At 43.6% G+C, this 23873-nt stretch overlaps 1 protein-coding gene across 5 annotated transcripts in view; it reads right to left on the bottom strand.

Annotated features, from left to right (window-relative positions):
* ROCK2 (Rho associated coiled-coil containing protein kinase 2) overlaps positions 1-23873 on the bottom strand; it is a 262565-nt gene that overhangs the window by 72896 nt on the left and 165796 nt on the right. For all 5 annotated transcript variants that reach the window (XM_040348580.1, XM_040348581.1, XM_040348582.1 and 2 more), the window contains exons 7-8: positions 14058-14196; positions 1727-1818 (exon numbers count right to left, since the gene is read on the bottom strand). In XM_040348580.1, coding sequence (XP_040204514.1) covers positions 1727-1818; positions 14058-14196 — 231 coding nt within the window. The remainder of the gene's footprint in view (positions 1-1726; positions 1819-14057; positions 14197-23873) is intronic.

The following is a 23873-nucleotide window of genomic DNA, read 5'->3' as shown; positions in this document are numbered from 1 at the left end:
ACTAACCATGCGTGAAAGAAAAGTTTGTGTGTTATTCATATTCTCTGAATAATGGCCAAGAAATCATAAATTCTGCCAGGGTATGTAAACTTATGAGCACAACTGTATGGAATTAGAAAGCTAGCATCTTTGAGTTGCTTGATGCTTCTGGTATTGTACTCCTTGTTATGTTTTCAGCTGAAACACGTTTATATCAGATACTCTTTAACCACCTAAGCCCCGGATTTGCCCCCTTAATGAACAGGCCATTTTTTGCGATACGGCACTGCGTCAATTTAACTGACAATTGTGCGGTCATACGATACTGTACCTAAATAAAATTTACATATTTTTTTCCCCACAAATAGAGCTTTCTTTTGGTGGTATTTGATCACCTCTGTGGTTTTATTTATTGCACAAATTTTTTTGCGACTACGACATTCCGGCAGACAGATCGGACACTTCTGACACCATTGACATTTATACAGTAATCAGTGCTAAAAATAGACACTGATTACTGGATAAATGTCATTGGCAGGGATGGGGTTAACACTAGGGGGCGATCAAGGGGTTAAATGTGTGTCCTAGGGAGTGTGTCTAACTGTGGGGGGATGGGACTGCCTGGGAGAGGAGACCAATCGCTGTTCCTAAGCAGTAAGAACAGATCCGTCTCCTCACTAAGGATAAGCTTAAGCTTGTTCACAATTAACACGTGCAGAGCCCGCAAGGAAGTCGGTACTGCACAGGCAGTGAGACATTACTCGATCTCTGCAGTCGCGCATCGGGAAAATGTCTCACTGCCTGCGATTAGCGCTGTGCAGTGCCGACTTCCTGCCGGGCTCTGCACATGCTAGATGTGAACACGCTTGAGCTCATCCTTACCCCTGACAGAATGGAGATCTGTTTACATTGACAGACCTCCGTTATGTCTCTCTCAGAAGCGATTGCGGGTGCCCGGGGAACATCGCGACCACGCGCATCGGCTCCGTTGGTGCGAGGGCCCCCCTAGTGCTCTTAAAGCGGCCGACCTACAATTATGACGGCTCGCCCAGGGGAGCCAACCTGCTGCAGTATAACTGCGGCGGCAGGTCCTCAAGTGGTTAAGCTACTCACCCACAAATGTTTCTTTTTTATGGCGGTTGTTGCTCATCATACTGGAGAAGTACAACTCCGGTTGTATTTGTTCAATTTTAATTTGTATATGCATAACACACTTGTATTTTCTACAAATACTTAATAAATAAATAAATAAATAAATAAAAACAAATACCCAAGCTTGGAATTTAGGTAAATCTACAAAATATAGCATCCAAACAATTATATTTCAATTAAATGGCAAGAGAACTAATTACTTCTGTAACACATACGTTTAAATACTACACTTTTTAAAAAGGTATACAGCTATATTACAAATGGTTACACAACCAAATCTTTAAACTAAAAAAATAAAAATAAACATTAATCACAAATTAAAGCACATGTATATTTTTTTTTATAGTTTATAGTTTGTTTAACTTTCCAATATGATTTATTTTATGCTTTTCAATTTTCCATGTGTTCATGGTGTATTCTTTTTCTATATTTAAAATTTAGAAAACTTTTCAATAAAAATTACCAGATTATAAAAAATAAAAAAGAACAGAAGCTGCTATATAACACCTCGCATCTCCTCTATGCCATTCCTCCCGAGACGCACACAGACATTAAAAATACATTTTTACAATTCTGATAAAGTAATAAATCTTACTCTCTCGAATGTTGTCCCAGGTCCACTGGTCATTCTTGAAGAAGGCGTGCTGTTTTATCTCCTCTATGCCATTCCTCCCGAGACGCACCTCTCTGTACATAGCAGAAGAATGACAAGTGACATCAGTGCAGTCTACACATGAAGAGACAAGTATCCTTTCTACAAGATCTGCGTGGATCATGCCCTGTCCGCAGGAACATCCTCGCGGTGGCTAAGCAGACCTCTTTGCGGCCCCTCTCCAGGTCATGCAATACGCATCTGATGTCTCGCATCAGAGGGGATGAAAAAACACTTTCAGCCTGTTAAATTGCCACGTGTGGAATGAAAGAGTTTTCCATCCCTAATGCTACGTGCAAAGGGGAAGCTCAGAAAACACTGGGCCAGCGGTTTAAATTAAAAAAAGGATCCTTTCAAAGCGGGCTGCCAAGCACTATGACAAAGGATACATATGGAGGCTTAGGATAGCTGCGCCAGGGCTCTTTAACCCTTTCTTGGCCCCCGATGCCTCCACACCCATACTCTGCAGAGCCAGACCAATGTAAATAAACCTTTGCTGTATTAACGGCTTACTGACTACTGTACAGAGGTGTTGGGTTCTAGAGCCCAGATGAACATAAATATTTAGATTGGCCACACCAAGCCCTCAGCAGAAGCTGAAAACAGGACTCCCAGTGATCTCAGAAGAACAAGGTGTGTAGGTAATACGCAGCTAACTTTGTCTCCGCACTTCACATAACATTGCCAGGAGCAATAATGAGATCAAATTTGCAGCAAACTGGTGAAGCAAATCAGAGGTCATCTCTTAGGCCTTATGCCGCATACACACCATCACTTTATGTGATGAAAAAAAAACGACATTTTCTGTGAAGTAAAAAATGACCTTTTTGAAACTTCAATTTTCAAAGACGAAGTTGCCTACACACCATCGTTTTTCTCACAATGTTCTCGCAAAGCGAGGTTACGTTCCACCACGTTTTTCCATTGAAGCTCGCTTCATAACTAGCTTCTGGGCATGCGCGGGTGTAAAAACGTATTTTTAAACGACGTTTTTTGCTACACACGGTCAATTTCTGTGAAGTAAAAAACGACGTTTTGAAAAACGACACATAAAATTGAAGCATGCTTCAATTTTTTTGGGTCGTTTTTTACAAGACATAAACCGACGTTTTCCCCCACACACGGTCAATTAAAGTGACGTTTTTAAAAACGCCGTTTTTTTTCATCACATAAAGTGATGGTGTGTACGCGGCATTACACACACGGGTTATGAATTTATACCCCAAATATGCTGGATTCTTTCTCCAGAACTTGGCAGAAAAAATGCCTCTACTGTTGCGTATGTGCGCTCATATGGCGTATAAAAATGCATCTACTGGACAAAAAAATCATTTTTTTCTGGCCATTGGACTACACTTACTCTCATATGCACGTAAATGATGCTCATATACTTCTCTCTGAATGCAGCTTTGGTCAGTTTTTTGAGCCTTTAAACGTTGCTCTTAAAATATTGAAATAAACGCCTAATGTGCATGGCTACAATGGCTAACATACAACTGTGTTAAGAGGCATTAAAAAAATATATAACCTAAAATAAAAAATAACACACCAGACACCCCTAACCGCTACATTCTTTCTGCCTGTGTGCATGAGGACTAACTGGACTACCACATAATAGTGAAGAAGTAATCGCGCTAAAATGTAAACAATATATAATCAATATAAATCTGTGAAATTATTTAAAAAAAAAACGTGCAGCGCTTCTAAATCCAGTCATAAACAAATCATACGCCAATAATAAAAAATATATACACAAAAGAAAACAGACAAAAGAAAAACAAGTCCACCGTAGAAGTCCACCATCCAATGAGTGTGATATAGACAATCTTGCAATATATCCCTCCAGTAAGTGTAACAAAATGTGATTCACCTCATCAATGTGTTCCTCCACCGCATGCCAAACCAGACATACTTTCCACAACTCATTTCACACTTGTGTGGCTTAAAAATTGTGCGATTTCCATTACGACTTGATGCGATTTTTGTTACACATTAGCTTTGACCATGTGACGGTGTGTACTCTACAAAGTCGCATGTACAGTGGGTATAGAAAAGAATCACCCCCTTTAAAAAATAGATAATCAAATTTTTTTGCTTTGCAGACAGAAATGAAGACAGACACCGTGTTTGTTTTATCCAGGTGTATTTACTCAGTGCAGATTACAACATCCAAGTGAATAGAACACCAACTTGTCAGAATTTTTTTTTTATTAAAAACAGAATCAATGAGTTGGAAAAAGGATTACCCTCTTGTGTCAGTATTTTGCTGAGCTGTCTTTCTGTTGGGATAGGTCTACTAACTTTGCACATCTAGGACTGCAATATTTGCCAACTCTTCTTTGCAGAACTGCTCAAGTTCAGTTCATTTTGATGGTTACCATTTGTGAACTGCAGTCTTGAAATCATTCTAATGATTTTCAATTGGGTTTAAGTCTGGGCTCTGATTAGGCCATGCAAGGACATTTACCTTTTTCTCCTCCAACCACTGTGTGGTCATTTTTTCTGTGTGCTTTGGGTCATTGTCACAGTGGAAGGTAAACCTTCTTCCCATTGACAACTTTCTGGCAGAGGGCAGCAGATTTTCCTCAAGAATTTGAATGTATTTTGCCCCATCCACTTATCCTTCTATCCTAACAAGTGCTCCAGTCCCTGCTGCAGAGAAACACCCCATAACAGGCTATTACCACCTCCATGCTTTACTGTAAGAATGGTGTTATTTGGATGGCGAGCTGTATTGGATTTCCGACCAATGTTTGGTGCTGAGGCCAAATAATTCAAATTTAGTCTCATCTGACCATAACACCTTTTTCCGTGTGGCCTCGAAATCCTCAAGGTGCGTTTTGGCAAAGCTCAGACATGACTGCATGTGGCCTTCCTTGAGGAGTGGCTTTTTTCTCGCAACCCGCCCATACAAGCCACATTTGTGGAAAATGTGTGATATTGTTCTCACATGCACACAATGACCACTCTTTGTCATAAATTCCTGCAACTGCTTCAGAGTTGCTGTAGGCCTCTTGGTAGCCTCTCTGACCAGTTTCCTTCTGGCTCTTTCATCCAGTTTGGAGCGACTTCCTGATCCAGGGAGGGGCTGTGTTGTACCAAATACCTTCCACTTCTTAATAATAGACTTCACTGTGCTTCTAGGCATAAAGCCTTTGATTTTTTTTTTTCATGCATCTCCTGACTTGTGCCTGTCCACAACTTAATCCCGGAGATCTTTTTACAGCCTTGCCACCCATAGTTGATTGTTTGCTTCAGTTGCACCATCAGGGACTGAAATGCTCCAGGGAAGCTCTCTTCATGCTGAGCTAATCAAAATGAACACAGCGGATTACAGTTAAAAGTTAAATGGCTTTGTGTGCCCTTAAGAAGGTGATTAGCTATATCTGATTGAGTTTACAAGTAATTTTTAGGAGGGGGGTGATCCTTTTTCCAACGCAGCGATTCTGTTTTTGAATTTTTCTGACATGCTGATATTATATCTTTCACTTGGATATTATAAGTTGCACTGAGTAATTACAGCTGGATAAAACAAAAACTGTGTGTCTTCATTTCAGGCTGCAAAGCAACAAAATGTGAATATTTAATATTTTTATTTATTTTATTTATTTAAAGGGGGGGGGGGGTGTTTTCTATACCCACTGGCCCAGATTCAGTAGGAATCTGCGCCTTTCTTACGCAGGCACAGGGCAGCGTTTTTGCTGCCCGCGATTCACGGAGCAGAAGCTCCGTAAATTGCGGGGGCGCTGTGTTAACTTGCCCGGCGTACGGGCGCCTAATGTAAATGATCCCGCCGGGGGCGGGAATCATTTAAATTAGGCGCGCTCCCGCGCCGAGCGTAGAGCGCATGCTCCGTCGAGAAACTTTCCCAACGTGCATTGCGGCAAATGACGTCGCAAGGACGTCATTTGCTTCAAAGTGAACGTGAATGGCGTCCAGTGCCATTCACGATCCACTTACACAAACGACGTAAAATTTGAACGTTGCGACGTGGGAACGTGGCCATCCTATAGCATTGGCTGCGCCTGCTATTAGGATGTGTAACGTTGCGCGAAACCCGACGTACGCAAATTATGTAATTTGCGTACGCAGGGCCAGCGCAAGTTTGTGAATCGGTGTTAGTATGCAATTTGCATACTATACACAGATCACAATGGGAGCACCCCCTAGCGGTTTTTGCTAGAATGTAGCCTAAAATCTGCGTGGCATAAGAGCCTTATGCCGCGCAGATTTTAGGCTGCAGTCGGCGTAGCGATGTTCCTGAATCAGGAGCATTCGCTACGCCGGAGCAAGTAAGCAATTGCGCCGTGTAACCTATGGTTACACGGGCGCAATTGCTTCTTGAATCTGGCCCACTGTATATAATTCAGGTGCAACTTTCATGTAACTTTTGAGGGTTTACATTTTAGTCCATGGCCCTCATTTTGCACGAAAGTTGGACCAAAGTAGTGAAGGAACTACTTCAAAAAGTCACACAGATAGGAATGGTACTCATTGCAAAAACATGTGGAGCGACTTTTGTGCAACTTTGGTGTCCAAAGTCACATGACAATTCACACAAGTGTAAATGGGGTCTAAGGCTTGATATGAACCAGCTCCAATCACAGGAGATGAGGCACATCCCACTCATGTCTAATTATTACCCTCCGGCACTTCAATGTACTCAAAGAAAAAAAAAATCAAGGGAGCTGCATAGCATAAAACTATAAAAACTGTTGCTTTAGTAAAAAATCGGAGTACTCAGATGTAATTAGATAGCACTTATAGAAAAAAAAGCCGATTCTGATTGTGTGGTGATGTCACGAACGTTGGCTCCGCCCACCAAGTTTCATCATAACTGGCGTTCCATGCCCTGGAAGATGCCATTTATGATGAAGTGCATCGGATGGAGCCAACATTCATGATTTCATCAGGCTCTTGGAGTTCAGAAGTGGCCGCTTCACTTTTGGGACTGGCTTTATTCCTCAGTCTATGCGCTCTCTAATTACATCTATGTGAGAACTCTGAAGTTTTACTAAAGAACCAGTTTTTATAGTTTTACGCTATGCAGCTGGGTTATAATTTTTAGACGCGCAGCACGTGTTTATAGAAAACATTTCACTAAGCAATTACGGTAATTCACTTTGTACTTAATGTTAGTCTCATGCACATAGGCTGAAAAAAATGCTGCCGTGGGGTCCTGGGTGTCCGGTGTTTTATTTTATTAGCTCAATATTTAACCCCTTCTCACCCACCCCCGGGAACCCTTTAACAGGATCTTTACACCCAGGAGGAGGCGTTGGGGGTGGGAAGGAGCAGCCCATTATGTGACCAGTGTTATTGACCGTCACAGAGGTCACATGATTGGGAGCCAATCCTGCTGGCTCCCAATTATTAGTAGAGACCAAACGTTTTTGACAGCCCGCTCACTGTGCAATAACCAAGCGCACCATCTTTTCCACTGTAAATAACGCATTACGTGAGCAGCAAGAGGTGAACAGACCAAAAAGAAGCAAATAAGTTGGTTGTTAAAGCATAACGAAATTGTAAAAAAAAAATATATTGCAAGCAGGCAGGCTCTTTATTGCAGACAGGACCTGCCTGTTAGCAATGTTCTTTAGAATAAAGTTTGAGCTGTGATGTGATGTTGGAATGTGCATGCATGGGAGTGGCTTTAATCCAGCCTGGCCAATTAAGATGGCCAAAGGTCCTGAACCCAGAAGAAGAGCAGGTGAAGATGCAGTTTCTGGCATGGAAGTTTAGTTCTGCTTTAAGATTTACATATACTTTAATATTTGTGAAATGTGCCACTTAAAGCAGAATTAAACCCTCCTCTCCTTTACAGCCAAGGAAGCTGCCCACCTGTGTTCGATCTGCAGTTGTGGTGCTGCACATGTGATCAGTTATAAAACCATCCCATTGATGGCTTCATAGTTCGGATGTGAGCACAGGCAACTGTAATAGCTCTCATTAAAGTGGTTGTAAACCCCCTTTTTTTTTTTGCTACAGGTAAGCCTATATTAAGGCTTATTTGTAGCCATTCTGGATATCTCCTAAACCTGCAAGGTTTAGGAGACATCCCCCTGTGTCTGCATGTGCTGAAGTGATCCCCCTGTGTCTGCATGTGCTGAACGTCGTGCCGTTGCTTCAGTTATCTGCGCCGTAACCGGCGGCTCCCACCTGAAGCAATGGCACGTCGTGCCGTTGCTTCAGTTGGCTGCACCGTAACCGGCGGCTCCCACTCGCATGCGAGGGAGTGACATCTTGGCTCCGGCCAATCACAGCGCCGGAGTCGCGATACGCGGAAGCAACCCCCGGGAGAGATGTCTGCGGCCGGAGGGGGGGGTCGAGGATGGCTGCGGGGGCTTCGATCTAAGCCGGAGCCACGATACCCGGAAGCAAGCTCCGGGAGAGATGTCCGCGGCTGGAGGGGGGTCGAGGATACCTGCGGGGGCTTCGATCTAAGCCAGAGCCACGATACCCGGAAGCAAGCTCTGGGAGAGATGTCCGCGGCTGGAGGGGGGTCGAGGATAGCTGCGGGGGCTTCGATCTAAGCCGGAGACACGATACCCGGAAGCAAGCTCTGGGAGAGATGTCCACGGCTGGAGGGGGGGTCGAGGATGGCTGCGGGGGCTTCGATCTAAGCCGGAGCCACGATACCCGGAAGCAAGCTCCGGGAGAGATGTCCGCGGCTGGAGGGGGGTCGAGGATGGCTGCAGGGGCTTCGATCTAAGGTAAGTAATACATGAGCTAGTATGCTCTGCATACTAGCTCATTATGCCTTTGTCTTGCAGGTTTTTATTTTTTTAAATTTTACGGGTTTACAACCACTTTAACAGCATGCCTTGAATAAAACCATTTTGGGAAGAATGTAGCAAATACAAAGGGGCACACTCTGGTGACGTCACTGGTATGTCAGTTTATTTAGCCATAGATCTGTCGCTTGCCAGCTATGGCTAAATTTAACTTTCATTCCAGTGACGTCACCAAAGTGCGACTCTTTGTGTTTGTTACGTGTGGAGCGGGGATGAGCTCTTGGAATCAGCACTTGCAAAGTAGGGAATGTTTTTTTTTGACTGGTGGCATTAAAATCGATGGGTTTAATTTGGCTGTAAATATGGCCAACTGTCACTTTTAAAGCAAGCTTGGAATAGTCCAATGATCCGGTCTCCCTGATTTGCAGGCTTCACACAGAGACTATACTGACTTTTTCCACCCTTCCCTGCTCAAGCCCCTAAAAGAAGCTGTATATATTTCAAACCTGCTCAGAAATAGTACCCTGTGGGAAAGTGTTTGGGCAAGGCTGTTGGAACAGAACTATACCCAAAAGGGGAAGTTCCGCTTGTTTGTGCCCTTCCCACCTCAACTGCCACATTTAACAGGGGAGTGGGTACCTGGTTTTGACAGGTACCAGCTCCCACTTCCGGCTTAGATTACTGTGGTGAACTGAGACAGAAGTTAGGACCCCCCATTCCTCTGCAGTCCTCTGGGACACATCACAGGTCCCAGAAGACAAATAAACCATTTCACAAGGCGCAGTGAGACTCGATTCACTACCTGTTTCCCTTACTTTGAATACCAGCGTCTGCACCCGAAGCCGAGTGAAGAATCGGTTTAGGTGAGGATATCGCTGGATTCCTGGACAGGTAAGTCAGCAGCTACAAATACTTTTTTTTTTTGGGGGGGGGGTCCTGGATTTCCTCTTTAAGCACTGCACTGGGGAAAGTAGACGTGAGAGGTACCTGTATCCCAGGTTTTGATGAAGTGAGGTGGGGAAAGGCTTGTTTAAACTTTTTGCTGAGCCTGCCATCAAGCAACCCTGTTAGTTCAGGCAGCACAGTTACAATAATAAAAGAAAAAAAGTATTTAATTGAGAGAATGCAATTAATAAAAACAATGGCCGCAACATTTGGCTGACAAGTCATACAAGAAAGACAATATACAGTGCGTTAGTATAAGTTGAGGGAGACCCAACAGTGCTGGGTCTAGTGGTGTACATTAGGAAACATTTGAATTGATGGCGGTTGGATTAGTAAGTAGCAAGCAAATGGAAGAAGGGGGGGGGGGAGGCCGCAATTTTTAGATGAACACATGCAATTCAATTTAAGAGAGGAATACCATTGAGTATGTTGAAAGCCACATTTAGGCCCCTTTCACACGAGCTGTCCGATGAGGTCCGCATGTCAGTTTTTCAGGCAGACCTGATCGTACCCTTCAGTCTCTATCATGGAGCGGCGGATGTCAAAGGGTACATGTCTGCTGTCACCCGCCACCATCCGATCCAATCCTGTCTGCCAAAAACAGACGGATGGTGGTCCTATTCCCCATCTGTCCGGCAGATTGGATGGAAACGGACAGGCAGCCCGTATCCACCTGATTACCTCATAGAGGAAGAGCTGGACTGTGTCCATGACCTGTCATCTTCCTGCTCAGCAGGGATCAGCGGAGAGATCCCCTGCTGGGCAAGTGGATTCCATTCAGCGGAGGAGCCCATGTGAAAGGCTTTACCTTACCATGGCAGCCAACATAACTGGCTGAATGGCAAAGATAAATCTATGTCTAAGACCCCTTTCACACTGGAGGCGTTTTTCAGGCGCTTTAGCACTAAAAATTGCGCCTGAAAAAAGCCTAAGCTGCAAACCCAGTGTAAAAGCGTGAGCGCTTTCACATGGGGCGCTGCGCTGGCAGGGCGTCAGGAAAAGTCCTGCCAGCAGCACTTTAGGAGCTTTTAACCTTTTTCATCTGCCAGAGGGGGTTAAAAGCACCCAGCTAGCGGCCGAAAAGCACCGCAAAAACTACAGTAAAGCGCCCAGTCGCTTTCAGTGTGAAAACAGCCTAATATCCAATTGTCTGCTCAGATATGAATGGTTTTACATAAATATACATGTAAAGGCTTTCTGCTTTTGTTATCAGCAATATATTGAATTTCCAGAAGCATTTGGGATTATTATTCAATGAGATAACGGCTGGGAAGTCAGCTGTGTGCAGAAATAACATTTATCATAAATATCTTCCGTTCTTAAAAGCTCCTGTAACTTACACAGTTGTCTGCAAAAGCTATTAAAAGCCATCTATAAAAAGTGTAAGTATTTCTATCCAAACATTTTCTTTTCATAAGTAACCTGTGCTGAAAGAAACCCAGAGGCTGCCATTGCAGGCGTCTGCTCTAGAAAATGCTAGTTGCCTGGTTGTCATTCTAATCTAATGTCTCCAGTTTCCCAAGTCACAGACCTGGGAAGAATACAGTGCCTTGAAAAAGTATTCATACCCCTTGAAATTTTCCAAAACAAAGTGGCACATAATTGTGAAGTGGAAGAAAAATGATAAATGCTTTTCAATTTTTTTACAAATAAATAACTATAAAGTGTGGTGTGCATTTGTATTCAGCCCCCTTTACTCTGATACCCCAACTAAAATCTAGTGGAACCAATTGCCTTCAGAAGTCACCTAATTAGTAAATAGAGTCCACCTGTGTGTAATTTAATCTCAGTATAAATACAGCTGTTCTGTGAAGCCCTCAGAGGCTTGTTAGAGAACCTTAGTGCACAAACAGCATCATGAAGGCCAAGGAACACACCAGACAGGACAGGGATAAAGTTGTGAAGTTTAAAGCAGGGTTAGGTTATAAAAAAAAATACCCCAAGCTTTGAACATCTCACCTCCGCACTGTTCATCGGAAAATGGAAAGAGTATGGCACAACTACAAACCTACCAAGACATGGCCGTCCATCTAAACTGACAGGGCGGGCAAGGAGAACCTTAATCAGAGAAGCAGCCAAGAGGCTCATGGGAACTCTGGAGGAGCTGCAGAGATCAGGTGTTCTCACTTCAGTCTGACTTCACTGCATGTTTGTTGCAGGTCTGTAGGTCAGAGTGAGTTGAAGTCAGATTTTTTTTTTTTTACCTGGGGTCAGCAGTGGCAGTTCCCAGTTTGTTTGTTTTTTGTTTTTATTTCACTTGAGTTGAGGGGGAAAAAAATGAAAAATTACCTCTGGTATGATGAATTTACAATCCTGGGATTTCAGCAAACGTTGTTTCTGCTCTGAATAAAAAGCCGTTTGCTGTCCGCAGAGTGAATGATCTGAATGGGAGTGACTTTTCTTTTTTATAGATCAGCTGATGCATGTGCATCTTGTGCTGTAATGAGGAAAGTGGCAGAATCTGCAACCCTTTAGAATTGAATAACCCTTTGGGAGTATCTCACCAAAAATGATTTTTTTTTTTTGCATAGGGTGCCTAAAATCTGACTTTCATCTTGTAGTGCATATTGGGGAAATCAGGGAGCCACCAACGGCTCTGTTTAGGTCTGTGTCAACAGACGTTGGGCTTGTGTCAAAGGCATCAATTTCACATAAGTGACACTTCTGAGATCATTCACAATTCATGTCAGATGTATTTGACTTGCACTGACCTGCTTCAAGTCACTTTTCATTCCCAAAACGTGAATAAAATCAGTTTTGATGTGAACAAGGACCCCATGCCCTTAACTTAACTTCCTGTTATGTCCCAGGGACAAAAAGTAATGCAAAACACCCCAAGAGGACACAGACTAAAAACAAAAATGATGCCAGGGGTTATAACCAGCCCTACTATAACCAAAACATTAAAAAAAAAACTTTAAATGCACCTTAACCAATGCATTAAAGGTCATATTTATAAAATGGAAGGGAATCTAGGTATGGTGCCATTCAGTAACCTAGATTTTCTGGCAATCCTCCTACACATGCATGTTATATAATGTTCAGCAGATGTAGGAGGTTAAAAATCCCCATTTGGAAGGCACCTGTTGTGGGTGTGTGGTATGATTAAACAGGGGTCTATACTGAACGTTTATTAAAGCGGAATCTTAGTCAGAAGTCCTGATAGAGGACTTCCGGCTGGCCCCTTTTGCAGGTATAAATATGTAAAACATTAAAAAATGATACTTGTATGATTTAAAATCCAGCAATACGCTGTCTCGCCCTTCTCTGCACATGCTCAGCATTTTTGGCATTGTGCCGATAATCAGAGCCACTAAAGCCGGATCTGCTGACAGCCTAAGACCCCTTCACACTGAGCCGCTCATAGCGTCGGCGGTAAAACTCTGCTAGTTTTACCGCCGACGCTATGGGTGTATTTTACCCCAACTTTACCCCCTGCTAGCGGCTGAGAAAGGGTTAAAACCACCCATTACCAGCAATATAGCCGCGCTGTCCCATTAATTTCAATGGGCAGCAGCGGTAAACACACAGCTCCTTTACCGCTCCAAAGATGCAGCTAGCAGGACTTTTTTTTACCGTCCTGTGACAGCTGTTTTAAAGGGGTGTTCCAGCCTTTTTTTAAGTTTATTAAAAGTCAGCAGCTACAAAAAGTGTAGCTGCTGGCTTTTAATAAACAGACACTTACCTGCTCCACGGCTCCAGCGACGCGCAGGCCGGGGCTCCGCTCCTCGCCCCCCCCTCTTCATTCCTAGTGTGGGCACCCGGCAGTGACAGCTTTCGGCTTCACGGCCGGGCACCCACTGCGCATGTGCGAGCGGCACTGCGCATGCGCGAGCGGCGCGCGCCGTCCGATTGGACAGGTGCTCGTCTACAGGGAGGGGCTGCAATAAGGCGATTAAGCTAATCGCCTTACCAGCCCCTCGGCGGAAGGAGGAAGTGGGACAGGAAGTCCACCTTCTCCTGAAGCCCCCACTCCCCCCCCCCCCCCAAAATGACATGCCAAATGTGGCATGTAAGGGGGCGAGGAGTGGGTTAAGCGGAAGTTCCATTTTTAGGTGGAACTCCGCTTTAAGGGCGGATTGCAGGTGCTATTTTTAACGCTATAGCGCCTGCAATACGCTCCAGTGTGAAAGGGGTCTAAAGATTTACTGCTGCGCAGGGGCTCTGGGCTACAGAAAACTGCCAGCCTCCGGCAAGAAGAAACAGGAACAATGCTAAAGGCATTTTACAGCATACACTAATTTTGGTAGCATAATTCTTAATGTGGAATTTATGTTCCTTACTCAAGAACATTATTTTTTATCAAGTTGTTATGGGTAATGTTCCACTTTATTGGAATTAGCATCCCATTATCAACAAAAATCTAAAATCTGCGAACTGCCACAGGCAAATGATAGAATTGGGCCCATATCAGCTACAATATTTGCCATACTGGCATTTATAACTGAAGAAGGGTATACATACATATTTAGAAATTGTCACTCTACAAGTAAATGTACATTTCGTCCCAATAGTTAATAAGAAGTTGCTGTTTGATATATGCCCCAAAGTGTAATCTTAAATTAGTATTTTTGAGATTGTACAAATGACAGTACCTGTCTGTCAGGAAGGCATAGATGAGGTTTTTGGCATGCTTGGAAATTTCCACATCATCTGGGAAATTTAATGAGTTCTTGTGATCCATGATCTTGCTGTAAGTTCCAACCAAAGAGTCGGCATAGAACGGAGTATCCCCTGAAGATGGAAGCAGAGAATTCAATGAGATCTGTTAAAAAAAAAGCTCAATAGGAACAGAGCTAAACAGACAGCACAAGGGAAATCAAAGGATCACTATAGTAATAGGTATTATCATCAGAGAACACTACAAAGGTAATACTCATCATGTAAATATAAAATACTGCACAGGTAAATATAAAATAGTACATAAAAAATCATATATTCTCATTTTCAGCAGGTAGGAAGGAGCACCTGGCATCCAATGGAATACTAGTTAATGGTAGATCAAAATGTGTTTATTAAAAGTAAAGATCGATTTATCAAGCCACGCGTTTCGGGAATAGGACTCCCCCCTTCTTCAGGGCTCCCTATCTGCCCATACGATCACCCATCTACAACTAGTGACTGATCAAGTCAGTCCAGCGCGGTCTCCAGTACAAATGAGGTACATCTGCAGAAGGTGGCAAGTATAACTGGTACTTAAGTGTGTAATAGCAGGTTTATTGCTTGGTTACCATACAGCTACATGACAACTCTCCTCTTTAAGAAGAAGCAGATCAATGCAGATCTTCAGCCAGTGCAGAGCTAGTGCTGAGGGGCTTTTCTATTAGACATGCCTGTGTTAAGTGCATACTCTATTGCAGCACACAGCTGGTATTAAATGTTTTTTTTTTTTTTTTAAATAACAAAAAAATATCATATAATATCAGCTTATTATTATTATTATTATACAGGATTTATATAGCTCCAACAGGGGGGACAGTACAATTACAATACAGTTCAAAACAAAAAAGGGACAGGTGGGCCCTGCTCGTAGAGCTTACAATCTAAAGGGAGGGGGTGAGGTGGTACAAAAGCTAATAGCTGTGGGGGATGATCTGAAGGAGGCGACTCGGGTATAGTTCTTAGGTTGAGGTGGGGTAGACTTCCCTGAATAAGCGAGTTTGCAGGGATCGCCTAAAGGCGGACAGTGTAGGGGCTGGCCAGACATACTGGGGAAGGGAGTTCCACAGGATAAAAGAGGGTCTGGAGAAGTCCTGGAGGTGAGCATGGGAGGAGGTAACAAAGGAGCTAGAGAGCAGGAGGTCTTGGGAGGAGCGGAGAGGTTGATATCTGTAGATGAGGTTGGTGATGTAGCTGGGGGCGATGTTGTGGATGGCCTTGTATGTTGTGGTTAGGATTTTGAATTTTATACGGTGGGGTAGTGGAAGCCAGTGAAGGGATTGGTAGAGAGGAGCAGCAGTCGCGGATCGGTTAGTAAGGTGTATTAGTCTAGCAGCAGAATTCATCCTGCTGGCTGCTTGGAACAAACATTCTCACTCTCTGGGAGACCAACATGCTACATACACCCCAACATTGATGCATCTTTATGCGATTATGCAGATTCTTTATAAGTGGACACTATTCCATCGATAAAGTACTTTCAAATAAATTATATCAACATTAAGGTTCCTTGTTTGGACTTTCCACCTTTGGAATTTCTTCTTTCCTTAAAATGACCAGTGACTGAGACCTTTGCTGTCTTGACCTGTGGTGTGGGTCCACTCGCTGGTTTTTCTCCTTTCCTTGGCGTCCCCTCCCCTTTTTGGTTGTCATTCAGGGAGGTCGCTCTCATCTCTGGCCTCTTGGGCAATGCGGGGCCAGCATGGCCATTCTTTGTTTTTAAAGTCTTGATAACATACATCAAGACACCTGATTTTCACATGATATCATAAATATGTTTACCACTTTCTCCTGATGAAGAGGAACAAACGCATGACCTTGAAACGCATTGGGTATCCCTCTATACACCAGTAAAGAAGTAATTTAAAGGCGTGGTTTTGAGTTCATGAACAATATGCTTTATATCCTCCATCTATTCTTGTACCGTTTTTGACACAACTTATGCTGTGTCTTTGATGTTTGTATAAATAAAAAATAATAATTTTTAAATAATTTGTATACTTTCTTTCGGAAGCATTGCCCTTTAAAGTCAAACTAGAGGGTACTCTTTGTTTTGTGAGCAGCAGTATTCATAAGACTGAAAGGGGATAGCCTGTGAAAGGGAAGGCCAGTGAGGAGAGAGTTGCAGTAATCAGGAAGATAACCAAGGAGTGAATAAGTTATGTGGCGTCGTTGGTCAGGAAGGGGTGAATTCTGGAAATGTTGCGGAGGTTAAGGCGGCGATAAGTAGTCATTGGATGTGGGGGCTGAAGCAGAGGTCAGAGTCTAGTATTGCACCCTGGCATGCGTGGAGGGACCAATGGTTGTGCCATTGATCTTAAAGGGGTTGTAAAGTTTAGACATATCATACTTACCTCCACTGTGCAGTTAGTTTTGCACAGAGTGGCCCCGATCCTCGTCTTCTGGGGTCCCACAGCGGCTGTGTCTGCTCCACTTCGCAATAGCTAACCCACACTGGGAAGCTCTATCCCAAGGGGTTTAGCTTGCGGGCGTGATCCCTGGCATAGAAACGGAGTGTATGACTCGGTCCCGCCCCCACGTCATTGGATTTTATTGACAGCAGTGGAAGCCAATGGCTGCGCTGCCATCAATCTATTCAATCAACGCTGAGAAGCAGCGGAGAAGAGTACACCGGGGGAAGCGCACAGCAGGTGAATGGGCTCGGGTAAGTAAAACTGGGGGGACGGGGGGCCTGTGACATCGAGGTGTTTTTTCACCTTAATGCATAGGATGCATTAAGGTGAAAAAACACAAACCTTTATAACCCCTTTAATGGTAAAGTCATGGGGAGGGGATCAAGGAGAAGGAAATATTACAAGCTCGGTTTTAGAAAGATTACGTTTGTGACAAGTGAGGAGATTAAGGCTCCATTCACATCTCCGCGACAAGCAACGCTGCGTACGCGGCGTATTTTGCCGCGGATAGTGTATCTTTTTTTTTTTTTTTCAAATTCTTCCCATTGCTGTCAATGGGCGAACGCCAATGTCGCCTGAAAAAAAGGGTACGGGACTTTTTTTCAGGCGACAGGCGTATGGCGTCTATGAGATGTGAACCATCTCCATAGACAGCAATGGGAATTTCCCCCTCTAGCGGCACAAGCGTCCGGCGTCAGGCGTTTTGTCACCTAGATGTGAATGGAGCCTAAGGGGGTAAGTTGAGGAGTGGAGAGATAGATCTGGGTGTTGTCAGCATAGAGGTGGTATTGGAAGCCATGGGGGGTTATCAACTGGCCCAGGGAAGAGGTATAGAGAGAGCATGGGGGGGCCACCCCAAGCATGGAGCCTTGGGGTACCCCAACAGAAAGAGGAAGAGGAAAAGAAGCGGGGGAGATGGTGTTGTATGTGACACTGAAAGTGCGCTGAGATAGGAAGGAGGAGAACCATGAGAAAGCGGAATGGCGGAGGCCAAGGGAGTGGAGTTTGTTTAGGAGAAGGTCATTTTATTTTTATAAAAATTACAAATAAAATATCAGCTTATAAATGCACTTATAAACGTCTCCGTAATGCGAAGTGCAAATTTTTGGGAGAATAGGTGCTAAAGATGCTATGGCCAATCAGAAAGCAGATGAAGGAGGCTTGGTTTGGCCTCCAAAACATATTCTGACTGGCCTCAGCATCCTGGACATCTGACAGCTCCTTTGACAGATTGAGTCTCCCACAGCATCTCCCCGTGGCTTGCCTGGATTCCTGCTTTGGTTTCACAGCACTTTCTCCAGCGGTTCCAGTAGGGACTGAACTTTGGACTGGGGGCTCTACACTGAGCTTGTTTTAGGTCTGTCACCAGTTGGTCTGTGAGCGCAATACTGCTTCATTTTAACCCTTTTATTGCATAAACATTGCTACACTATTACAGCCTGTGTGGACATTACGGGGGGAGATGTGTGGACATTACGGGGGGAGATGTGTGGACATTATGGGGGGAGATGTGTGGACATTACGGGGGAGATGTGTGGACATTACGGGGGGAGATGTGTGGACATTACGGGGGGAGATGTGTGGACATTACGGGGGGAGATGTGTGGACATTACGGGGGAGATGTGTGGACATTACGGGGGGAGATGTGTGGACATTACGGGGGGAGATGTGTGGACATTACGGGGGGAGATGTGTGGACATTACGGGGGAGATGTGTGGACATTACGGGGGGAGATGTGTGGACATTACGGGGGGAGATGTGTGGACATTACGGGGGAGATGTGTGGACATTACGGGGGAGATGTGTGGACATTACGGGGGGAGATGTGTGGACATTACGGGGGGAGATGAGTGGACATTACGGGGGGAGATGTGTGGACATTACGGTTATAATTAATCAAAATGAGTCGATTAATCGATTAAAAAAATCGATTAATCGAATACGAATTTTTTTATCAGTAACAGCCCATATATATATATATATATATATATATATATATATAAAGCTCGCTTTACAATTTTCTTATTCAATTTCCTTTATATTTACCTTCAATGTAGTGTAAGGGCCTGTCTGATTGCATGCACTTTTAAAAGTGTTTAAGTTTGACCTCACATTATATGGTTTTGGTAAATCTAAAGGAAAATTATATAATGTATATAAGACTGAAAAGGCAACTGCAGGGGCGGACTGACCATTCGGGCACTGCCCGAGGGCCCCATGCCACTAGGGGGGCCCCATCAGGGTTGCCAGCCTCAGTAAAACTAGGGACAGTATGTAAAAATCTGTGTTTTAAAATAAATACAAATAGATTATAGCTGCCCCACCTTTCCAGTACCTTTTCACTGTATGTATTTATACTGTATGTGTGTGTATACTGTGGGGCACCATAATCTCCTATCGCCCCATAATCTCCTATTGCCCTGGGGCCCCATGAGTTGTCAGTCCGCCCCTGAGCAACTGGCATCTTGACCCCTCCGACATGCATCCCTAATATGCCCATTCCCTTCAGGGCCACTCCACCATATTCTGATAATGAAAAAGAAAAACTCCCATCACTACATAAAGGATATTTTGCAGACTGCTGCAATATGGTCTCTGTGAACGCTGGTATTATGAAGCTGTGTACTTATCTGATTAGAAGTTGTGGTATTCATAACAAAGCAGAATTCATAAGAGAAAGGGGCACATGGAGACAAAGATCAAATAACAGATAGGGATCCAGAAAGGAAATCTCAATATTAGGTGAGATGTAATCTAATACACAAGGAATTATATTGGTAGGGAAGGAAACGATAGAAAAACACATGGAATTACAATAAAGCCCGGGAGCATAAATCTAACCTCCCCTTAACCCCTACATTCATCACACGTGGGTTTCATTTACAGGGGCCATCGTATGTTATCTATGACCATGGAGAAATACTTTATACCACCCATTATTTAACGTGAACTAGCCAATAAGCAATACTGCTACCATTACCGACATCCTTCAGAAACCAATAGTTACCTGGCTCTTGTGCTGATCCTCTGTACAACCAGTGAAGGTGTAATACAAGAACTGGATTCTCAATAGCGGTAACTAACTCACTAGCAAAACTGGGGGTTCAATAAACTGTGAATTAAAGTGTCACTAAACCCACATCATAAAAAAAAAATAAACATCAATAAATGGTGTAGTACATGCGGTTTATACTCACTCAGTCACTATGAGATTTGTTTTCTTTATTCTGCGAAAAACCTGGTTGATCCTGCTGTTCTCTATCTCCATTTTCTGTCATGTCCCCAATTGAGCTAGGTATTTTGCAGCTGTGGTGGTCACCCTGCACATGCTCAGTTTTCAGTATGCTTCTATCCTGAGCATTTCCTCCCTATCACATCTGAGCAGCCCTTGTGACTATAGATTTACACATGTGGTCGTATATACAGTGGCAAATGACAGCCCACTGCCTCCCTCCTCCTCCATGCCCACCAACCAGCTAAGTACAATGGAGGCAGGATATTACACATAGACTAATGGAGGTTTCACCTCCATCTTATTCTAAAACACAGGTTAGAGGGGCACGATACAGCCTGTGACTGGCAGAAATCTACCCACACCATGTTATTGCCAAAAAATAAAATAAAAATTCAAATATATATTTGTATGACAATTTAAAACAGTTTTATTGCGATTTATCTTTATTCTGTATTCTAAAGGCTGTTTTTTGTGTTTTGTTTTTTGTGAACATGTGACCAGCAGCAGGGGACTAGAAGCTCCTCCTACTTATGTTTCCCAGCAGACAGCCTGGGAAAGAGCTGGGTCATGTGAAATCTGTATATCAATTAGAAAAAAACGACTCTGGGCCAGATTCAGGTAGAAGTGCGGCGGCGTAACGTATCGTAGATACGTTACACCGTCGCAAGTTTTCATCGCAAGTGCCTGATTCACAGAGCACTTGCAATGAAAACCTACGCCGGCGGCCTCCGGCGTAAGCCCGCGTAATTCAAAGGGGCGTATGCCATTTAAATTAGGCGCGCTCCTGCGCCGGACCTACTGCGCATGCTCCCTTTTGAATTACCCGCCGTGCTTTGCGCGAAGTGACGTCATTTTTTTCGAACGGCAACGTGCGTAGCGTAATTCCGTATTCCCGGACGGCTTACGCAAACGACGTGAATTTTTAAATTTCGACGCGGGAACGACGGCCATACTTTATACAGCACATACGTGTGCTGTGTAAAGTTAAGGCACCCAAAACGACGACTAACTTTGTGACGAAAAACTAGACTAGCGGCGACGTAGCGAACGCGAAAAACCGGCGTGGATCGCCGTAACTCCTAATTTGCATACCCGATGCTGGTTTACGACGCCAAACTCCCCCCAGCGGCGGCCGCGGTACTGCATCCTAAGATCCGACAGTGGTAAAACAATTACACCTGTCGGATCTTAGGGATATATATGCGTAACTGATTCTATGAATCAGTTGCATAGATACTCTGAGAGATACGACGGAGTATCCGAGATACGACGGAGTATCCGAGAATACGACGGAGTATCCGAGATACGACGGAGTATCCGAGATACGACGGAGTATCCGAGATACGACGGAGTATCCGAGATACGACGGAGTATCCGAGATACGACGGAGTATCCGAGATACGACGAGTATCCGAGATACGACGGAGTATCCGAGATACGACGGAGTATCCGAGATACTCCGTCGTATCTCGGCTGTGAATCTGGCCCTTTAGATTTATTTTATTAAAATAATTACAGTGCCATCATCCACATATAGAAAGAGAAAGGACAATGTAAATTAAACAGTGTGTACGTAGTGTGTAGGTCGTAGTCAGCGATGACAGAGCAGGCAGGTTTCTCATGACAAGTATAGAGCTGTAAACTGAGGCTGCTATTGCCCGAGCTAAGTGTTGATACATATTATTCATTCCCCCCCCTCCTAAATCTGGCTAAGTTTTGATACATTTTATTAAATTCCCCCCCTCTAAACCTGAGCTAAGTGTTGATACATATTATCCCCCCCCACCCCCCCTTTAACCAGTACCAATGATTTTGGAAGAATGAGGAGATAGCAGGTCTCCTGGTGACTACATTGTAATATTGTAGGTTTCAATAGATGAGTCGTTTTTTTCACTCAACCCACTGGTTGACCTGATTCCCCATCCACACATTTGAGGTAGATGGGGGAATCCTCCTTGCTGTGTCTTTGTATTCTGATAGCTGGGTATACTTCCCTGCTGTCAGAATACACCGATCAGCAATGCAGGCTATAGCTTGCAGCGCTGATCGAGCGGGTATAATCCAACAGGGCTCCTTGCTGAACCGGACACATTTCGATCCATGTGCGGCCAGCTTTATACAGTTAGGTTGAAAAAAAGGCACAAGTTGAGTTCAACCAATAACAGAAAACCTGCATTAACAAAATTCTATAGCCACAGGTTATCCAGAGGAAGGCAAAAAAAAAAACGTATAAAACATGGATGAAATGGAAAGTTATCAACTTAAAAGGGGGATATTTCGGATTACATATGCAGGCCCTGCTTCCTGCATTTGGGTGCTTACATACAATAGTAATACTATCCCACTTGGTCCTAAGCCCGCCATAAATGGATCAAGATTCAGCCAGAAGGTACGGGCCGAAATGTAATCCATGTATGGGCAGGGAGGCATGTCAGATTTTCCCTGCTTGATCAGCACTGCATGATATAGTAAAAGTATTTTGTTGTCAGAATACAATAGCTCAGTGGGGAGGATCCCCCCCCGCCACCATTAATATTGTGTGTGTGGATGGGGGAATCGAGTCAAGTGTTTTTCATTCAACTCACTGGCTTCACTTATAAACGTATTCAAAATGTTCAGCGCAAATGTTTTGCTAAAGGTGACCTTACACAAGAGAAATGCATAGACTGCTATTGTCGACATGAAAATGCTAGTCATCTGGCTAATACTCTGGCTTTAAAATCTTTTCAGACACTAATGGTCAATACACACAATAAAAAAATTGTATGAAAAATACAGATTTTGAAGTGATCGTACTAGAATCTGATTGTTAGGATACAGCTTTCGAGAGCCGATCATCACAGTTCACCCGAAAACATTTCTCGTGTGATGTCAGAACGTACGATTTTAGTTTCATCAGCACAGTATTCCTTCAAAAAAAATTCAATAAAAAAAATCGGAAGCCCAAGATCACTAATGCTCGGAAATGAAAAAATACATTACAATACAACTAGGGCTGTGGAAATTAACTATTAATTCATCGAATAATCTTTACATTTTTTGATCGATCAAAATTATTTTGATTTGTACTCACCTCTCCGCCGGCTTCAGGGAGTTCCGTCGGAGATCTGGTGACATCACGGACACCGGCGGGGGCTTGCCGTGTCCATCTGAAGGGCTCCTTTGCTGTGCCTTCATATCTGCATGCCGGCGGGACCTTACTATCTGCCACACGCAAGGGCTGTTACACTTCCCTCTATCAACCTGGGATTCTACAGCGCATCCACTGGGAGTTGTGATAGTTCCCTTCACGGGACATCTACATGCCGACGGACTGATGTTAACCCCTCCTCATCTGGATTCAGCAGTGGTATCGTTGTACACATTTTTATACCAGTATCATACTTGGCTACATGTTTTTATGACTGCTTTTGCTACTGTTTGCTATTACTCGCACCATTTTTACAGTTTATGTAGCTACATCGATTTTATCTCCAGTGCAATATTTATTTGGTTACCTACTTGAAGACTATAAAAGTTTTAATTCCCATCGAGCGCTGCCTTTGTGTGTTTTTTGTATCCTGCTATCCATTTTTCCAGTGGTTGGTAGCTGCACTGGGAATCAGCCTGCAAGGAGATCAGCTAAACGTAGTTGGATCTGTATGTTCGCTATAATTAATCAAAATTTGTCAATTAATCGATTAAAAAAAAAAGAAAACGATTAATCGAACACAAAAAATGTAATCAGTAACAGCCCTAAATACAACACATTACATTACTTCCGAAACTGTATGTAACCTCTTCATTTTCCACATGAAACCTGCATGCAAAAAATATTGGACGATCATTTATCTGATATTCTCATCTTGTGTACTAGGCTTAACATAGCAAGTCTGTGCTGGCCAACTCACTAAAAGCAGTAAACTTTAAGGGTATTGCATATGTTATCTCAAAAGTTGTTAAAATATAGGTTTTGAACAGAGTTGGCCCCGTTCACACTGCCGCAACTTCAAAATTGTGCGACTTTGAAGCCGACATGCCGCTGAGACTTCATAGCGGCTTGCATACGACTTCTTTAACAGAAGTCAATGCAAGTTGTATTGAAGTTGGACCAAAGGTAGT

Source organism: Rana temporaria, chromosome 4 (genome assembly GCF_905171775.1).
Source record: "Rana temporaria chromosome 4, aRanTem1.1, whole genome shotgun sequence".
NCBI classification, from domain to species: Eukaryota; Metazoa; Chordata; class Amphibia; order Anura; family Ranidae; genus Rana; species Rana temporaria.
This window is presented reverse-complemented; position numbering and strand designations above follow the sequence as displayed.